This window comes from Tenrec ecaudatus, chromosome 16 (genome assembly GCF_050624435.1).
Source record: "Tenrec ecaudatus isolate mTenEca1 chromosome 16, mTenEca1.hap1, whole genome shotgun sequence".
Lineage (NCBI taxonomy): Eukaryota > Metazoa > Chordata > Mammalia > Afrosoricida > Tenrecidae > Tenrec > Tenrec ecaudatus.
The window spans coordinates 19,544,195-19,559,735 of NC_134545.1; the positions used below are offsets into that span (position 1 = coordinate 19,544,195).

Consider the following 15,541-nt stretch of genomic DNA (forward strand, 5'->3'; position numbering starts at 1 on the left):
GAGTCTCAGCCCGAGAAGGAGCCTGTGAGATGAAGCTCCAGAACACAGCAGTGTCCTAGTCTCCACACTCCTCCCCCTTGTCCCCAGCCTGTGTCCCCTTCTAGGGCTTCGAGTAGGCCACTGTGTGACTGGCACTACAGGCTGGGCAGGGTTGTCTTTGGCTTCACTTTGCTCAGGCTGCGTGCCTCTTCGAGAAGGTTCTCCTTCTGCTAATCTGGGCAGAACAGAGGGAGAACTTGGGGGCATCTGGGACCCTGGGAGAGCTTGCCTGGCCCTGACCTGGCTGCCTTCTCTTCTCTGACCTTTCTGCTGCCAGGCTGCTGACCACCAAGGTCAGCTTTGGAAGGGGAGCTCCTTTGCGTAGACTTGGAGTCTCCTGAGTGGGGTCTCCTGGCTACCAGCTCCCTCTGACCCCCCCCCCCCACAGGTGCCCCCTGAAGACACTGCAGAAGTGCGAAATCGCCCTGGAGAAGCTCAAGAATGACATGGCCGTGGTGAGTGCCCACCTGTGAGAGACCCAGGTCGGGCCATGAGGCCGGATATGCCACAGGGGGCCGTGGGGGCATGGCCCGAGCTTTGTGGGCGAGAATGAGACCTAGGGCCTGGGCGGGTTCCTGGGGTACGGTGAGCCTCCTGACATGCCCACCCTGTCTTTAGCCCACCCCACCACCACCCCCGGTGCCGCCGACCAAGCAGCAGTACCTGTGCCAGCCCCTCTTGGACGCCGTGCTGGCCAACATCCGCTCGCCCGTCTTCAACCATTCCCTGTACCGCACGTTCATGCCACCCATGGCAGCCATCCACGGCCCCCCCATCACGTACGTACGGCCTGTGAGGAGGAGGGGGCGCCACCCGACTCCCTTACCTGTGCTCACCACACGGTCCCTTCAGGGTCCCCGCGGTGTGTACCCGCAAACGCAAGTTTGAGGAGGATGAGCGGCAGAGCATTCCCAATGTGCTCCAGGGTGAGGTGGCCCGGCTGGACCCCAAGTTCCTGGTGAATCTGGACCCTTCTGTCTGCAGCAACAATGGCACCGTGCACCTGGTGTGCAGGCTGGGTGAGGACTGTGGCCGGCCCACCCCGCTCCTCTCTTCAGGGCACCCTGTTGGGCACCTCCAGGGTGGGGCAGGGGTGGGTTCCCAAGGGGTTCCTCCCTCTCAGGCCCACGGGCAATGTGGTGTGTTGCAGACGACAAGGACCTTCCGAGCGTGCCGCCCCTGGAACTCAGTGTCCCCGCCGACTACCCTGCCCAGAGCCCACTCTGGGTAGACCAGCAGTGGCAATACGGTGGGTATGGGGCGAGGATGGGGCCTGGGAGCCCTGTATGTCCCCCTGCCCTATACTGAATTCCAGGGGCTAGGTGGGGGAGCAGTAAAGGGACAGGGGAGCCATAGCCCAGGGACAGGTCCGTCTGCTCCAGGGCTGCTGTGCTTTCTAACGTGCACACAGGCTTCTGCCTGTGGGAGTGTGGGCTCATGGGGCCCATTGGGCTTCTAGGTAGAGCCCTTGATGGGGGTGGGTTCCCTGAGACTTAGAGCTGGCTCAGCGGGGACCTCCTGTGGCCTCCTAGGCCTGAGTCGATTCTGACTGACTTGAGAGCATCTCTTATGTTTGAGGCTGTCCGCCTTGACTGGGCAAGTAGCCTCATCTTTCCCCCGCAGAGGAGCTGGTGGGTCGTAACCCGACCTTGCAGCCAGCGCTACGCGCCCTCCCTGGCTTGCTCCATAAAACCAAACTCCATGCCATTGAGTCCGTACCGACTCAGAGCAACCCTGTGGGTTTCTGAGACCCGCTCTTTACTGCATAGAGAGCCAGGCCCAAGTCCCACAATGTTCACTGCTGGATGCCAGTGCTGAGTGTCTGTGCTTTGAGCCTCGGCTCAGGAGCAGGGGCTGGCCGCCCCGAGGAGAGGCCCTCGCCACGCTCACGCCCCTGGCTCTCCTTGCAGACGCCAACCCCTTCCTGCAGTCAGTGCACCGGTGCATGACCTCACGTCTGCTGCAGCTCCCAGACAAGCACTCCGTCACAGCCTTGCTCCACACCTGGGCACAGAGCGTCCACCAGGCCTGCCTCTCAGCCGCCTAGCTGCTATCAGGCCCGCCGGCCTCCTGCCAAGACTGCTGGTGACTCCCTGGGCCCATGCTGGACATTTCTAGATCTTGGCTCCTTAGAGAGCCTGGGTTAGGTTAGCTTTCCTGCTTTTATCTTCTGCCTTGGGACCAACCAGACCTTTACCTACACTCCACCAAGTGGCTATGGAGCCGTCTGAGCAGGGGAGGGGCTGGCTGTCCTTTGTCTGGCACAGCTCAGCCGCCCCTCCCTTGCTTGGTTGGTGCCAGCCACAGCCCTCGGCAGCCTCACCTCCTCTCAGCAGACTCAGGGTTGCGTTGAGCGTGTGTGGACCAGGGTAGAGTGCCCATGCCGCCACAGGACGCAGCGGAAGAACATCGGAAGTCCTTCCCATGGAGCTCTGCTCCCAGCTCCAGGTGCGGATTCCTGGGGAGCAGGCTCCACCTTGAGGGAGAGGCCTGACCTCGCTCTGGACACCTCTTTACCGCCCACCTCACCCCTGCACTACTTGGAGCAGCAGGGGCACCCAGGTCTCTGAGTAGGTCCCAGGTTCACAAGCTGGATGAAGGAGGAAGATGACACGCCCTGTGGCTGAGTGCCACATGCGGTGGAGCCGGTGCTGGCCAGCTAGCTGGCCCGCCTGCCTGGACATAGGAACAGCCCACCTTTTGTATGTGCGCTACTACGTCGTCCTCCGTGATTCTTATAATAAATTTATTACTTCTGCACCCGCGCCATGAGTCAGCACAGCGTTCAAGTGGACAAGTGAGAGTCACTGGCCAGGCCCCAGAGCAAGAAGCTGCCAACCAGAAGGATGGCTAGTGGGATGGTGGGGGTGGGGGTAGGGGTGAGTTCTGGACACATGACACCCCAGGGTGGGAGAATCTCTGCTTCACAGGATAACAACCCCGCTAGATGGTGGTATTCCAAGGACATGGGTGGGGTGAGCTGACAACCCCCCAGCCCTTGCCCCCCCCCAGGCACACCCAGTGAGGGCGGGCTGGCCTGCACATACCCTTATGAATGCCAGGGAGCACTGAGGACAGGCAGGGCATGCTGGAGGACTTCCTACAGAGCCAGGGACGCCGAACAAGGAGGTGACTGAGTTAAAGAAACAAGGTTTAATTTCCATCCTGTCTTACTGTGCTTCTGTGACTACGAGGGCCGTTAAATCTGAACAAGAAAATAAAGGGAATTCTCAGTGAGGTCTAGTACTTTATCCACTGAGAGTCATCTCTCGGAATCCAGCTGGAAGTCCGGGGTCGGGGTGGAGCGGGGTTCCCCGGCTGCCTGGGTCAGAGCACCGAGCGGTGCAGGCGCCGGTTCTGCACCACTTGCAGGCGCTTCTGGCGCTCGGTGAAGTTGCTCTTGAGGCTTTGCTTCAGGGCAGGCAGGACAGCTCTGTCCATGGGCCCCGGGCTCAGGATCAGGCTGGGGGCAGAGGAGGGATGCTGCCAGGCCAGTCCTACCCGAGCCTCGCTGCCCCCCTGACCCTCAGGGACAGGGACTCACCATTTCTTAGAGAGCCCCTTGGCTGTGACCTTGGGAAACTGGGTGACCTCTTGGTCCCTGGGGGAGGAGATAGTAGGCCATGAGCCCTTGCCAGGCTAGTGGGGAGGGCTGGGCTGGGCAAGGGACACTCACTTGGGCAAGCTGGGCCCTGGCTCCTGGAGGGCCGCCTGGGACTGCTGGCTTCCGTCCAGCAGGGCCTTGAGGTGCTGTAGCTGCAGGGCAGGAGGGGAGTGTGAGACCTGCGGGGGGCGCTGCCCACCCAGAACCCACTGTCTCACCTCTTGGGCTTGCAGGAGGTTGGCGTTCCACAGCTGGCGGATGACCACCTCGCACTGCTGCACTGTGGTGGGCTTGCGCATGTGCGGGGGCAGGCTTGGCGGAAAGGCCGCTGGCCGGCCCTTGGACTGGCTGCTCCCCCCGGGAGTGGCTCCCACACTATAGGCTTCTGAGTCTTCATCTCTGAAACAGTGGTTGCGGCAGGGGCCTTGGGGATGGATGGCACCCACAGCCCCCAACTAACCAGGTGTGCTCTGGGCACCAGGTGGGGCTCAGACCAGCTGTGACCTGGGCCTGTCTCTGCCACCTCTGCACAGCTCAGATGTGCAGGGAGGAGGCGGTCAGCCTAGTGGAGAGCCCAAGGGCTGCTGTGCATTGCTCAGGCCACCTAAGGGACAAGATCTGAAATGCCAGGATGAAAACAATAAATAAATGCTGGCTGGCCCTCAGGCTCGGGGCTCTCCTAGGCCAGAGGCAGGCAGCGGGCCTCACCACTGTGTAACCTGCTCTGCCCCCTTGGGCTGGGCCACTGTCTATTAAACAGGAATCGGGGGGTCAGGGGAGTCATTTTAACTTTCTCTGAGAATCGGGTTGCAAGGGGCTCTGCTGGCTTCAGGTGCATCCCCCACGCCAAGGGCAGCAGGGCAGGCCAAATGGCTGCCAGCCTGCCGACACCTGTAGCAGGGCAAACCCAGGGTGTGGCCTGGCCCAGGGTGCCGTTGGCTTACCTGGGCTGGCCCTGGGCCTCCTGCCCCTGCTTGTGCAGAAGGTTCAGGCTTGGGGGTTCCTCCTCCAAGGAGCGCTTCTGGGGGGCTTCGGCTTTGGAATCATGCCTTTTGGAGCTGGACTGGCTCTTGGCTTTGCCTTGAGAGATGGCTGCAGGTCAGACCCAGCAGAGATGGCCATGAGAGGTCTGGCTTTGCCTGACTCCTGCCTCAGTTTCCTTGCCAGTCAGGGCCTCCTGAGGTGGGCAGAGTCTATAGGTCTGGGCAGTGCCCATCCCCTGGGCAAGGGGTGGGGATTCCCACACAAGCTGCTCTCTGGCTGGTCAAAATGCAACAGAGGTCTGTCTGGGATGGGTCCCAGTGGTGGCCTGCCTGTGTGGTAGACTGGGACCTTCTCCCCGGGATCGGGTGGTGAGAAGAGGCCCAATTGCTGAAGACACAGCCCTTGGTTCTGCTATCTGCATGCTGCCTCTGTGTGTGCGCGCGTGCACGCGCGCATGCGTGTGAAGGGGCGGAGGCAGGAAGAAGGTGGCAGGGCCCTGCCTTTCACACAATCCTGTGCAGGCCCCCCGTGCCTCCTGCATGTGACCCTCAAGTGGGCAACCAGCACAGGTTTTGAATGAGCACAGGCTGGGCTGCCCGCCTCCATTCCTTCAACAACCCAGGGGCCAGCAGAGAGGGGGCTTCTTGAGGACCCTGCTAGGACTCCCTACCCGACAAAGTCGAATTGGAGACGGACTTGTTGGACTGCATGCTGCACGTGGACAAGCTGCCTGTAGAGAGAACGTAGCTGTGAGCCCTGGTGCCCATATTTGCCTGCCCCCTCTGACACAGCCCCTGACCTTTGACCTGGCCCCATCCCAGCATGGCACTGGGATGGCATGGGGTGGAAACTGCCACTGAGTCGATTCTGAACCTGCAGTACAGTTGAGTTTCGGAGACTGTAACTGTTCACAGGCATTGGAAACTACTCTGTCTCCTGAGAAGCTCACTGGTGGTTTCAAACTGCTGACCTTGTGGTTAGCAGCCTAATGCATAACCAGCACACACACCACCATGGCCTGTCTCCTGAGGACTCTTGACAGGCAGGGCTGGACATGAGGGCAGTCCTTGCTCCAGACAGCTTGCTGGAGGACACCCTCCCAGTCTGCTCATGTGTCCATTTGAAAAGGGTCAACCGGGGCCGCACCCACCCCAGGTGGAGCATTTCTCTCTGGACCAGCACCAGTCAGGTGGCAGGTAAGCCCTGGGCTGGCCAGCGGGACTGATGAGGCGAAGCCACTGTCACACACTAGGGTCAGCCCAGCAGTACAGGGCTTAGTCCTAGCATCCCCCCAGCCCCCCACTCCAGGGCCCACAGCTGCTGTGGGATGCCTGAGCCATTCCATGGGGAGCTGTGCCCAGAGTTCCCTCTCTGAGGATATGGAAGCAGAAGCTGACCATGGCCACACCAGCAACCCAAGCAAACCCTCCCCGCTGCTCTGCCCAAGGTCTTGGGCACCTTAAGAGCAGCAGGCCTGCATGTGAGCAGCTGGGTGGGCACAGTGGTCCTCAGGGGCCCACTTGCCCTGGCAGGCAGTATTACCTTTTTTGGGTGGTTTCTGATTCATAATCAGTCTGTAGTGGAGATCTGAAACAAAGTACATGTCCCCTGTGTCGTTTTGGAAGCCACAGCCATTTAAAGAAGCTGGCTTACTCCCCAGACTCTGGCCACCTCCACTCCACTCCTCCAGCCCTGCTGAGCCTTCCAGTTCTGGCTCAGGACCCAGGTCAATGGGTCTGGCCCAGGGATCCCCACCAGTGCCCACAAAACAAGCTCTTGCCTCGGGCAGCCCCACCCGTGGAAACCTGGCCCTCTGGAAGGTTTCAGTGGAATTGACAGGATGGCGAAGGTTTGGGGATGTGCTCCTTGTGGATGGTGAAGTGCTTAAGCTGCTGCACCACCAGCGGTCAGTCCCGACTCGGGGCCACAGAACAGAACGGTATGGAACTGCTGGAGAGGAAGGTGGGGAGTTCTGAGGCTGTACTTCTTTACAGGGGTGGAACCCCTCGCCTTCCTCCAGGAAATCAGTTGAGCTTGAATCTCTGCAGCCCAGTGCTTACCCCGCTTCGCCACTATGGTGTCTTAGTCCATGAAGAGCTGCATAAAGCGTGTGCTGGCGTGGGAGTCCCCTGGGTTTAGTTAGTTAAAATGTAAGCAGGCTGTTAATGTCTGCTATAAAAAAGTGGGGGAAAAGTAGGTGGCCCTGGCTCAGGCCTAGAGAGGAGGCTGAGGAAGAGATTTCCCGGGATGAAGCTCATTAGAACCGGCCCAGTGGGTGGGCTATGGGGTTGGGGACCCTGTCCATCATGACTGACGTTTCTGGAGCCCCTGTTGGCAGGACCAGGGTAGGGCTTGCCAGCCGGGCCTGTATCCACCCTCTCTGCACTCACCCTTGTTCTCCCGCTTCAGGTGGTCGATCTCCTCGTGGAGCTTGTACAGCGTCTCCGAGTGCTGCTGCTGCAGGAACTGCAGGCTCTTCTCCAGGTCCAGGACCCGCTTCTGCGCCGCGTCCAGCCCCTGCTGCTGGCTGTGCTGCGCTGAGACCGGGGGCGGGGGCAGGCGCGGGCGGGCGCGCGTCGAGAGCCGGGTGCTAGAGACCCCCGAGCTGGGGGGCCGCGGCCCAGCCGCAGTCCCTGCCCGGCTCATACAGCCGCCGCCGCTGCCCGGCACAGCAGTGCAGTCGCCCAGGCCAGGAGCTGTGTCGTCATGGAAACAGCGCCGCCAAGAGCGCCGTTCGGGTGGCTGGGGGCGGGGCCTGAGGGGCAGGGCGGGGCCGAGGGAGGGACTTCGCCTTTTAAGAGGCGGGGCTGGCGGTAGGGGCGGGGTTTGATCTATATGGGGATCTATATGGGGTTTGATCTATATGTGGATGGAGCTGGGGATGAGCTGGGAGGGCCGAGTGACCTAAGACATCCACCAGCCACTTAAAGGTGAGATTCTTACCTACCTTTACCTACTTAAAAAGCATTCTTAAAAAATTCATAAAATAAAAAATATACACGATTGTGCTTACGGTGTAAGTTTACACTGCACATTAGGTGTTTTTTGTTGGTTTTTTTTACAGTATTACATTTTTATTTCTCACACTTTTCTTCATGTTCATATTTTGAAGATGAATGCTGTTAATGTTAATGTGATGACTTACTAAAAAAAAATACATTGGGTTACACTTTTTTCAGTCTTTAGAGCAGTGGTTCTCAACCTTCCTAATGCCACCACCCTTTCACAGTTCCTTATGTTGTATCCTCCAACCATAACATTATTTTCGGTGCTACTTCATAACTGTAATTTTGCTACTGTTATGAATCATAATGTAAATATCTCATATGCAGGATATATTTTCATTGTTACAAATTGAACATAATTAAAGCATGGTGATTAATCACAAAATATAATTATATATTGTCAAATATTTATTTCTAATGACAAGTGAAATTTTGTCTTTTAAAAATATTTTTTTCAAAATAAAATTTTAAAATTGAAAAAAATTTTACAACTCATCAAAATCCATACATATATCCATTGTGTCAAGCACATTTGTACATTTGCTGCCATCATTCTCAAAACATTTGCTTTCTACTTGAGCCCTTGGTATCAGCTCCTTTTTTACCCTCTCCCCCCTCCCCCTTGATAATTTATCAATTACTTTGTCATGTCTTATACTGTCTGACGTCTCCCTTCACCCACTTTCTTCTACCCCAAAGGGAGGAGGTTATATGTAGATCCTTGTAATTGGTTCCCCCTTTCTCCCTCACCTTCCCCTTCCCCTCCTGGTACTGCCACTCTCAGCACTGGTCCTGAAGGGATCATCTGTCCTGGATTCCCTGTTTCCAGTTCCTGTCTGTACCAGTGTACATCCTCTGGTCTAGCCAGATTTGTAAGATAGAATTGGGATCATGATAGTGGGGGAGGAGGAAACACTTAGGAACTAGAGGTCATTTGTTTGTTTCATCATTGCTACACTGCACCCTGACTGGCTCATCTCCTCCCCAGACCCTTATGTAAGAGGATGTCCAGTGGCCCACAGATGGGCTTTGGGTCCGCACTCCACACTTCCTCCTCATTCACAATATGATTTTTTGTTCTTTGATGCCCTTTACCTGATCCCTTTGACACCTCGTGATCACAGAGGCTGGTGTGCTTCTTCCATGAGGGCTTTGTTGCTTCTTAGCTAGATGGCTGTTTGTTTATCTTCAAGCCTTTAAGACCCAGATGCTGTATCTTTTGATAGCCGAGGACCATCAGCTTTCTTCACATTTGCTTATATGCACCCGCTGTCTACAGCAATCATGTTGGGAATTGAGCATCATGGAATGCCAGGTTAACAGTACAATGTGTTCTTGAATTGAAGGAGTACTTGAGTGGAGGCCCAATGTCCATCTGCTACCTTAATACTAAATCTATAAATATATGCTTATGAATCTATTTCCCCATCGTCATATATATTTACATATGTACATGCTTATATTTAGACCTATATAAATACCCTTTGTCTCCTAGTTCTTTCCTCTATTTCCTTTTACTTTCCTCATGTCCCACTATCATGCTCAGCCTTCATTTGAGTTTCAGTAATTTCTCTCAGTTACATTGCCCTTGATCAAGCCCTACCAGGCCTCTTACACCCTCCTTGCCATCAATTTTGGATCACTCGTTGTTCCCTTGTCCCTGAGTTTGCTAACATCCACTTCCTTTCCCCCACCTCCCCTTCTTCCATGCCTGCCCCCCCCACCATCGGTCCCGTTTTTTTCTCCTCCAGATTGTTTATCCTGCCATCTTATCTAGATAGACCTGCAGATATAATAATATGCACAAAAAACAAGACAGAGCAAAACAAAGCAACAACACAAAACAAATGACAAAAAAAAAAAAAACAACCAAACCAAGCCTGTACATAGTTCAAGGTCTGTTTGTTGACCTTTAGGAGTGTTTTCCAGTCGAATCTGATGGGGTGCCACACCCTGGCCCCAAAGTCTATTTTTGGTACTCCCTTGGGACTTCCTTGCTCTGCTCCCCTTGCTGTTCTGTTCCATGCCTTCAGTGTTTTGCCTCGCTGTGGTGGGGTCGGATTGGGCGCAGTTGGGTTCTTGTGAACTGCTTGTCCTATGCACCAGATTCTGTACGGAGTCTTCGATTTCCTTCTTTTTTCCTCTATGAGCAGAGATCCACAGTTACCTCTGGGTGTACCCTCAAACGTATTTAAGACCCCAGGAAGTATGGAGCACGCTGGAATGCAGACTACATTAAGAACGGCATTATGCCGAATAACTGAGCTGTCATACGAGATTATGGGCCTGCGCGTTCAAACCCAGAAAACCAATCTTTCAATGTTGGGGTGTCTCCTGGGTTCCTTGCAACAACTGAGACCTTGTGTGTTTTACCTCCACCTCAGAGAAACCAGCTTTGTACTGACTTTTGTGAAATTTCTTGTTGAGATACACAGCATGCTAACACTTCTGTTCATTCCTCAATTTCTGAACCTGTCGCGTGGTTCCTAAGGCAATTAGAAGGGGAGTGCTCTGTGAGGTTTGCAAATAAATTACCAGAGGCTTTTTTGGGCCATGACTCAAGAAAGCTCAATTGGAAGTCTTCACCACTCTTTAGTTCATCAGGGACACTGGCCAAGAAGTTATTTTCTATTGCTCTAACCCGAAAGAAAGCTCACTCTGAGGCTTGATAGTCTATGAATGTTGAGTTTTACTAAGAGTTTGAAAGATTCAGACCATGGAAACTGCTTAAGACGGATTGTTTTTTGGTTGCTCCGGCACGGCTGTGGCCTTACACCCATTACCTACACAGGTAGGTCCCAATCTTTGGTTTCACCTTCCCTCCTTTCTTTGTCTCCCCACCCTTTCCCGAGGAGGCACAGTTCTTGTTCCACCAGCACTTCTGTCCTGGTCTCTCCACATGGCCCTCCCTGCTCTGCAGAGCTGGACTTCCTCAGACGTGCCATCGTGCTTGTGCTGTGGATTCTTTCCACGTAGAGAAGCAAGGGCAAGAAGGCATCCCTCCTGACTCTCCTCTCCAAGGGCAGCTCCCAGGCTTGGGACGAAACTCTCCACTCCCCAGAGCTGAGTGTGAATCGCGGCCTCACCTTCGGTTCTCCTTTCTTCTGTTCGGAGCTCCTGTGAAGTCAGATCACCACTGATGTTAAAGTGGAGGAGCTCTGGGGGCAGGTGCAGTGGGTTGGTGGCACCGCGGGCTGCTATGTTAGGCCAGCTTGACTGGAGAAACAAATCCAATGACACTCCGATGTGGGAGAGAGAGCTTTACATCAAGAGGTAAGTCTACATCAGGCAAACATCCCAGCCCAGTCCATAAACCCCTCCTCAGACTCATGACGCCACATGCATTGATGCAGGAAAATCACAGGCCGGTCGGTGCAGTTGTGTGGATCAATGGTGGTGGCTCTGGCAGCTCTCTGAGTGATTCAACAGCAGGAAGGTGAAGCAGAGAGGTGGGGCGGGGGGTTCCTAGGACACCCTTGCGAGGAGGCCACACCCACCAGGAGGCACCAGCACCTGACTCTTCCACCCTACGCTTCAAGTTGACCCGAAATGATGTAACTACTACAGCTGCTAACAGCAGTGGCTCAAGTTTGACGGCAGCTGCTCTGTGGGAGGGAGGGTGGGAGGGAGGGAGAGGGGGCTTTCTGCTCCCATCAACAGCTCCAGACTTGGAGGTGGGTGTGGCAATTCAAACCTGTGCTGTGGACCTGCTATCAGTCAGAGTGTGCTCCATGACAGTGAGTTTGCAGCCCCATGCTGCCTGGAGCCCGGAGCGCACATCCGACCACCCACCCCACACCTGCCTTTCTGCTCACGCACAATTCCATCCTCTCTGGCTGCCTGCACCTCCTTGAGGCCTCTCATCTCGTCTGTCAGCTACAGGACCTGCTCTGCTTGTCTCTTTGTGAGCCCTTTCCCACCTTTGTCTTTTCGGCACTGTTTGCTCCCCATTTGGGCAGCTGCTTTTTCAACCTCTGTCACTGCTACTGGCCCGGGCCATTTAATGGCTGCCTATTAGTCTAAGGCAGCGGTTCTCCGCGTGTGGGTCTCGACCCCTTGAGGGGGGTGTGCGTCACCCGATTCATAACAGGAGCAAAATGAGCGATGAAGTAGCAACAAAAATAATGTTATGGTTGGGGGGTCACCACCACACGAGGAACTGTATGAAAGGGTCACGGCATGAGGAAGGTGGAGCACGGCTGGTCTAAGGCAGCCCTGATGGTGCAGTGGTTACACGTTAGGCTGCAATCCACCTGGTCAGCAGTTTGAAACCACCAGCAGCTCCACCAGAGAAAGACTGGGCTTTCTGCTCCTATAAACAGCTAGTCTTGGAAATCCACCGGCGGTTGCGATGCGTCAGCATTTGACTCTGGCAGTGAATTTGTAATGCCTGGTGGGGTTTGAGCAAGTGCAATGCGTCTGAGAGGAATTACTGAGAGCCAAATGGAGGGTGAGCATGATAGTGGGGCAGGATGAAGGTAAATGGATACAGAGGAAAGAAGTAGGCATGTATATATGCAATTATATTAATTTATAAGGATAGAGGCCAATGTACAGTAGAGCCCCGGACCTCTACACTCTCCATTCTAGAAGGCGCGTCGAGATGGGATCCAGTCTAGTTCTGAATGTTTTTCCCATAAGAAATAACTGAAAACTGATGAATTCTTTCTCGACCACCAAGTTTTTATCCTAACCTTGCTTTAACAGAAAACATTACACAGAAATTTCAAAGTAAGTAAGTTCAGAGTTAAATATCATTTACGTAGAAACACATTAAAAAGTTTTTAACTACAGTGTGGCCCATACCTTGAGACGGATGAGGATCTGGATCTGTGGACGCGGATGTGGAGAGGAGGGATGGAGAGAGGCATTGTTTGGAAGGGGAATCCCCTCCACAAAATCAACTGGTAGCTGCTTTTCAGTTCTTTTTCCTTTGCCTTTCTTCACTAGGACCTGGCTGGCTTTCTCTAAAAACAATTTTAAAAATCTGTCTAATGTGGTCTGCTGTTGGCATTTCCTTAACTATTTTTTAAAAGGGCTTACTAAAATTATTATCAACAATATCAATAACATGGTTAATCAGCTCATCATGATGACTCTCTTTAAAAAAACTTTTTCTTAGGCATCTAAGACCTAGAACAAAATCATACCCAAGGTGAATGGGGGGGGGGAGCATGGAGTGGAGACCCAATGCCCATCTGTAGACAACTGGACATCCCGTCATAGAGGGGTCACAGGGAAGAAATGAGCTAGTCAGGGTGCAGTATAACACCAATGAAACACAACTTTCCTCTAGTTCTTTGATGCTTCCTTCCCCCCACTATCATGACCTCAATTCTATCTTGCAAATCAGATGAGACCAGAACATGCACACTGCTACAGGTAAGAGCCTGCAACACAGGGAATCCAGGATAGACCCACCCCTAAGGGCCAACAATGAGAGTAGAGATATCAGGAGGATTAGGGGAAGGTGGGGGGAGAAAGGGGGAGTTGATCACAAGGATCAACTATAACCCCCTCCCAGGGGGATGAATAACAGAAAAGTGGGTGAGGGGTGATGGAGGACAATGTAAGATATGAAAATAATAAACTATAACTTATCAAGGGTTTGTGAGGGAGGATGGACGGGGGTGGGAAGGAAGGGAAAAATGGGGAGCTGATGTCAGGGGCTCACGTGGGAAGAGAATGCTTTGAAAATGATGACAGCATACATGCAAATGTGCTTGACACACTGGATGAATGTATGGATTGTGATGAGATGTAAGAGCCCCCAATAAAAGTATTTAATTAAAAAAAAACCACTTTCTTAGGACCCATGTTTTTAATCTAAAAACTACAAAAATCACAAAACCCAAGAAAATTATAGCAAAACACTTGGAACACCGCTGTAAAAGGCTTAAACAATGAGTACTAACAGCGCCAACTAATGCCCAGTGACTGAAACATGAACTGCTTTTATTTACAGAAATCAAATGCATCGGGTCGGAGTCCCCTGTTTTGTTCGAGCTTTGATCGCATCAAAATCCGGTTATGTCGAGTCCTGATGGGGTTCTACTGTACACATCCCATATATAGGCGCGTATGAGCTGAGTTTTTCGGCACATTTTTAATGTATTTTGTGGTAAAATTAGGTGCCTCAGCTGTATTTATAATGTTAAGTATTAAGATAGCAGGCAGACTTTGGGCCTCTACTCAAGGCCTTCCTAAACACAAGAACACTTTGTTCTACTAACCCGGCACTGCTTGATACTCACTTTCCTGACATGATTGCTGAAGACAAAATGGGTGCATAAGCAAATGCAGTAAAGAAAGCAGATGGTGCCTGGCTATCAAAAGATATAGAGTCTGGGGTCTTAAAAACCTGAAGTTAAACAAGCAGCCATCTAGCAGGGAAACAAATAAGACCATATGGAAGAAGTACATCAGCTTGTGTGATCATGAGGTATCGATGGGATCAGGTATCAAAAGATCCCAAACAATTATATTGAAGCGAATGAGGGGGGTTGGAGTGGGGACCCAAAGCCCATCTGTAGACAACTGGACATCCCCCACAGAAGGGTCACAAGGAAGGGACTGACCAAACACACACCATTCCTCTAGTTCCTGAGTGCTTCCTCCCCCCACTACCATGACCCAGTTCTACCTTACAAATCTGATAGACTGAAGTACACACACTGGTAGAGAAAAGAGCTCTTCGACAGATGGAATTCAGGACAGACAAAACCTTCCCACTAGTGGGAGCAGCGATATTATGAGGGTAAGGGGATGGTGGGGGTGAGGGGCTGGAGGAGGGGTAGAAAAGGGGAACCCATCACAAGGTTGGATATATAGCCCACCCCAAGGGGGATGAATAACAGAAAGGTGGGTGAAGAGAGACATTGGACAGTGTAAGACACAAAATAACAAAAATAATTATAATTGATCAAGGATTCACGAGGGTGGAGGGTTAGGGTTGGGAGGGGACAAAAGAGAAATTGATACCAAGGGTTCAAGTAGAAAACGTTTTGGAAATGTTTATGAAAATATATGTACAACTGTGCTTAATACAATTGAATGATGGATAGTTATAAGATTTGGAAGAGTCCTCCAATAAAATGATCAATAACAACAACAAAATTTAGTCTCTCTGCCAGTCTAATCACTCCCCAACCCCCTGGCTTTTCTAAAATTCTGCAAGTGAGGCATGTGGTCCTCTACTGCCTTATTACCAAAAACTTCTCCAGACACCTATTGTTGCAGCCATGTGGGAGCTCAATGTATCTGTTATCTAACCCTCCGGACACCCTTCCTTTAATTTATAGAGTAACCAGAAGAGAGAGAGAGGAGAGAGAGAAGGAGAGAGAGAGAGAGAGAGAGAGAGAGAGTGTGTGTGTGTGTGTTTGTGTGTCGCAAGACTGACAAGGGCAGAGACATCTGTCTGAGGCCCTCAGGTTCCAAGGCACTGGAACCTTTTGCTGTTTGCTTTCTAGAGAGGCAACCAGGAATCCGTTCCTCAGGGAATGCCTTTGTACTGGATCCTGGCTGCTCTAGGTTTGACCCATAAATGCTCAAGAAGCAGACTAGTGTTCTTCTGGCCCCAGAATAAACGAGGTGATGGGGAGTCCTGGCCAGAGCATGGAACACTCTTCCTCCCACCTTAATAAAGCTTTTCGGGAAGATGGTAGGACCGTGGATGGGAATGTCCAGGCAGTTCTTTTGAGGGGCAGTCAAGACCTGTTCCAAAGGGCCTGAGGAAGGTTGGATTACAGTAGGCAGCCCCAGCTAGGGGGAAAAAACAATGTCACTGGCTTACCTGCCACATCCATGCTCACCCACGGTTCCAGACTGCTAACAGCAATTTCTGGCTGCTGGGCTATCCAGGCTGGACCCCTCAGTCTCAGCCTCGCAATTGGAGACTCACTGGATGACT

At 52.9% G+C, this 15,541-nt stretch overlaps 2 protein-coding genes across 4 annotated transcripts in view; one reads left to right on the plus strand and one right to left on the minus strand.

Moving 5' to 3' along the window:
* Window positions 1-2,804, plus strand: part of MED15 (mediator complex subunit 15) — a 49,400-nt gene extending 46,596 nt beyond the window's left edge. For all 3 annotated transcript variants that reach the window (XM_075535004.1, XM_075535005.1, XM_075535006.1), the window contains exons 14-18: window positions 428-494; window positions 658-818; window positions 892-1,058; window positions 1,190-1,288; window positions 1,950-2,804. In XM_075535004.1, coding sequence (XP_075391119.1) covers window positions 428-494; window positions 658-818; window positions 892-1,058; window positions 1,190-1,288; window positions 1,950-2,086 — 631 coding nt within the window. In that variant the 3' untranslated portion in view covers window positions 2,087-2,804. The remainder of the gene's footprint in view (window positions 1-427; window positions 495-657; window positions 819-891; window positions 1,059-1,189; window positions 1,289-1,949) is intronic.
* LOC142429635 (coiled-coil domain-containing protein 74B-like) lies at window positions 2,798-11,496 on the minus strand. Its single transcript, XM_075534665.1, has 9 exons — window positions 11,432-11,496; window positions 7,018-7,382; window positions 6,170-6,214; window positions 5,298-5,357; window positions 4,588-4,735; window positions 3,862-4,042; window positions 3,716-3,795; window positions 3,584-3,640; window positions 2,798-3,502 (listed from the first exon to the last, which is right to left on the minus strand). Exons 1-9 carry the CDS (start codon window positions 11,494-11,496, stop codon window positions 3,367-3,369), a joined length of 1,137 nt encoding a protein of 378 aa, XP_075390780.1. The 3' UTR covers window positions 2,798-3,366.
* Between the last annotated feature and the right edge of the window lie 4,045 nt (window positions 11,497-15,541).

What these genes read in the sequence shown, in the direction of transcription:
- LOC142429635 (XM_075534665.1), bottom strand. Translation starts at nt 11,496, where the DNA reads ATGAGAGGCCTCAAGGAGGTGCAGGCAGCCAGAGAGGATGGAATTGTG. An exon ending in CCTGAAGCGGGAGAACAAGG is followed by an intron (nt 6,215 to 7,017) that starts GTGAGTGCAGAG and finishes ACTTTGTTTCAG; the next exon opens with ATCTCCACTACAGACTGATT. An exon ending in ACCTCCTGCAAGCCCAAGAG is followed by an intron (nt 3,796 to 3,861) that starts GTGAGACAGTGG and finishes CCTGCCCTGCAG; the next exon opens with CTACAGCACCTCAAGGCCCT.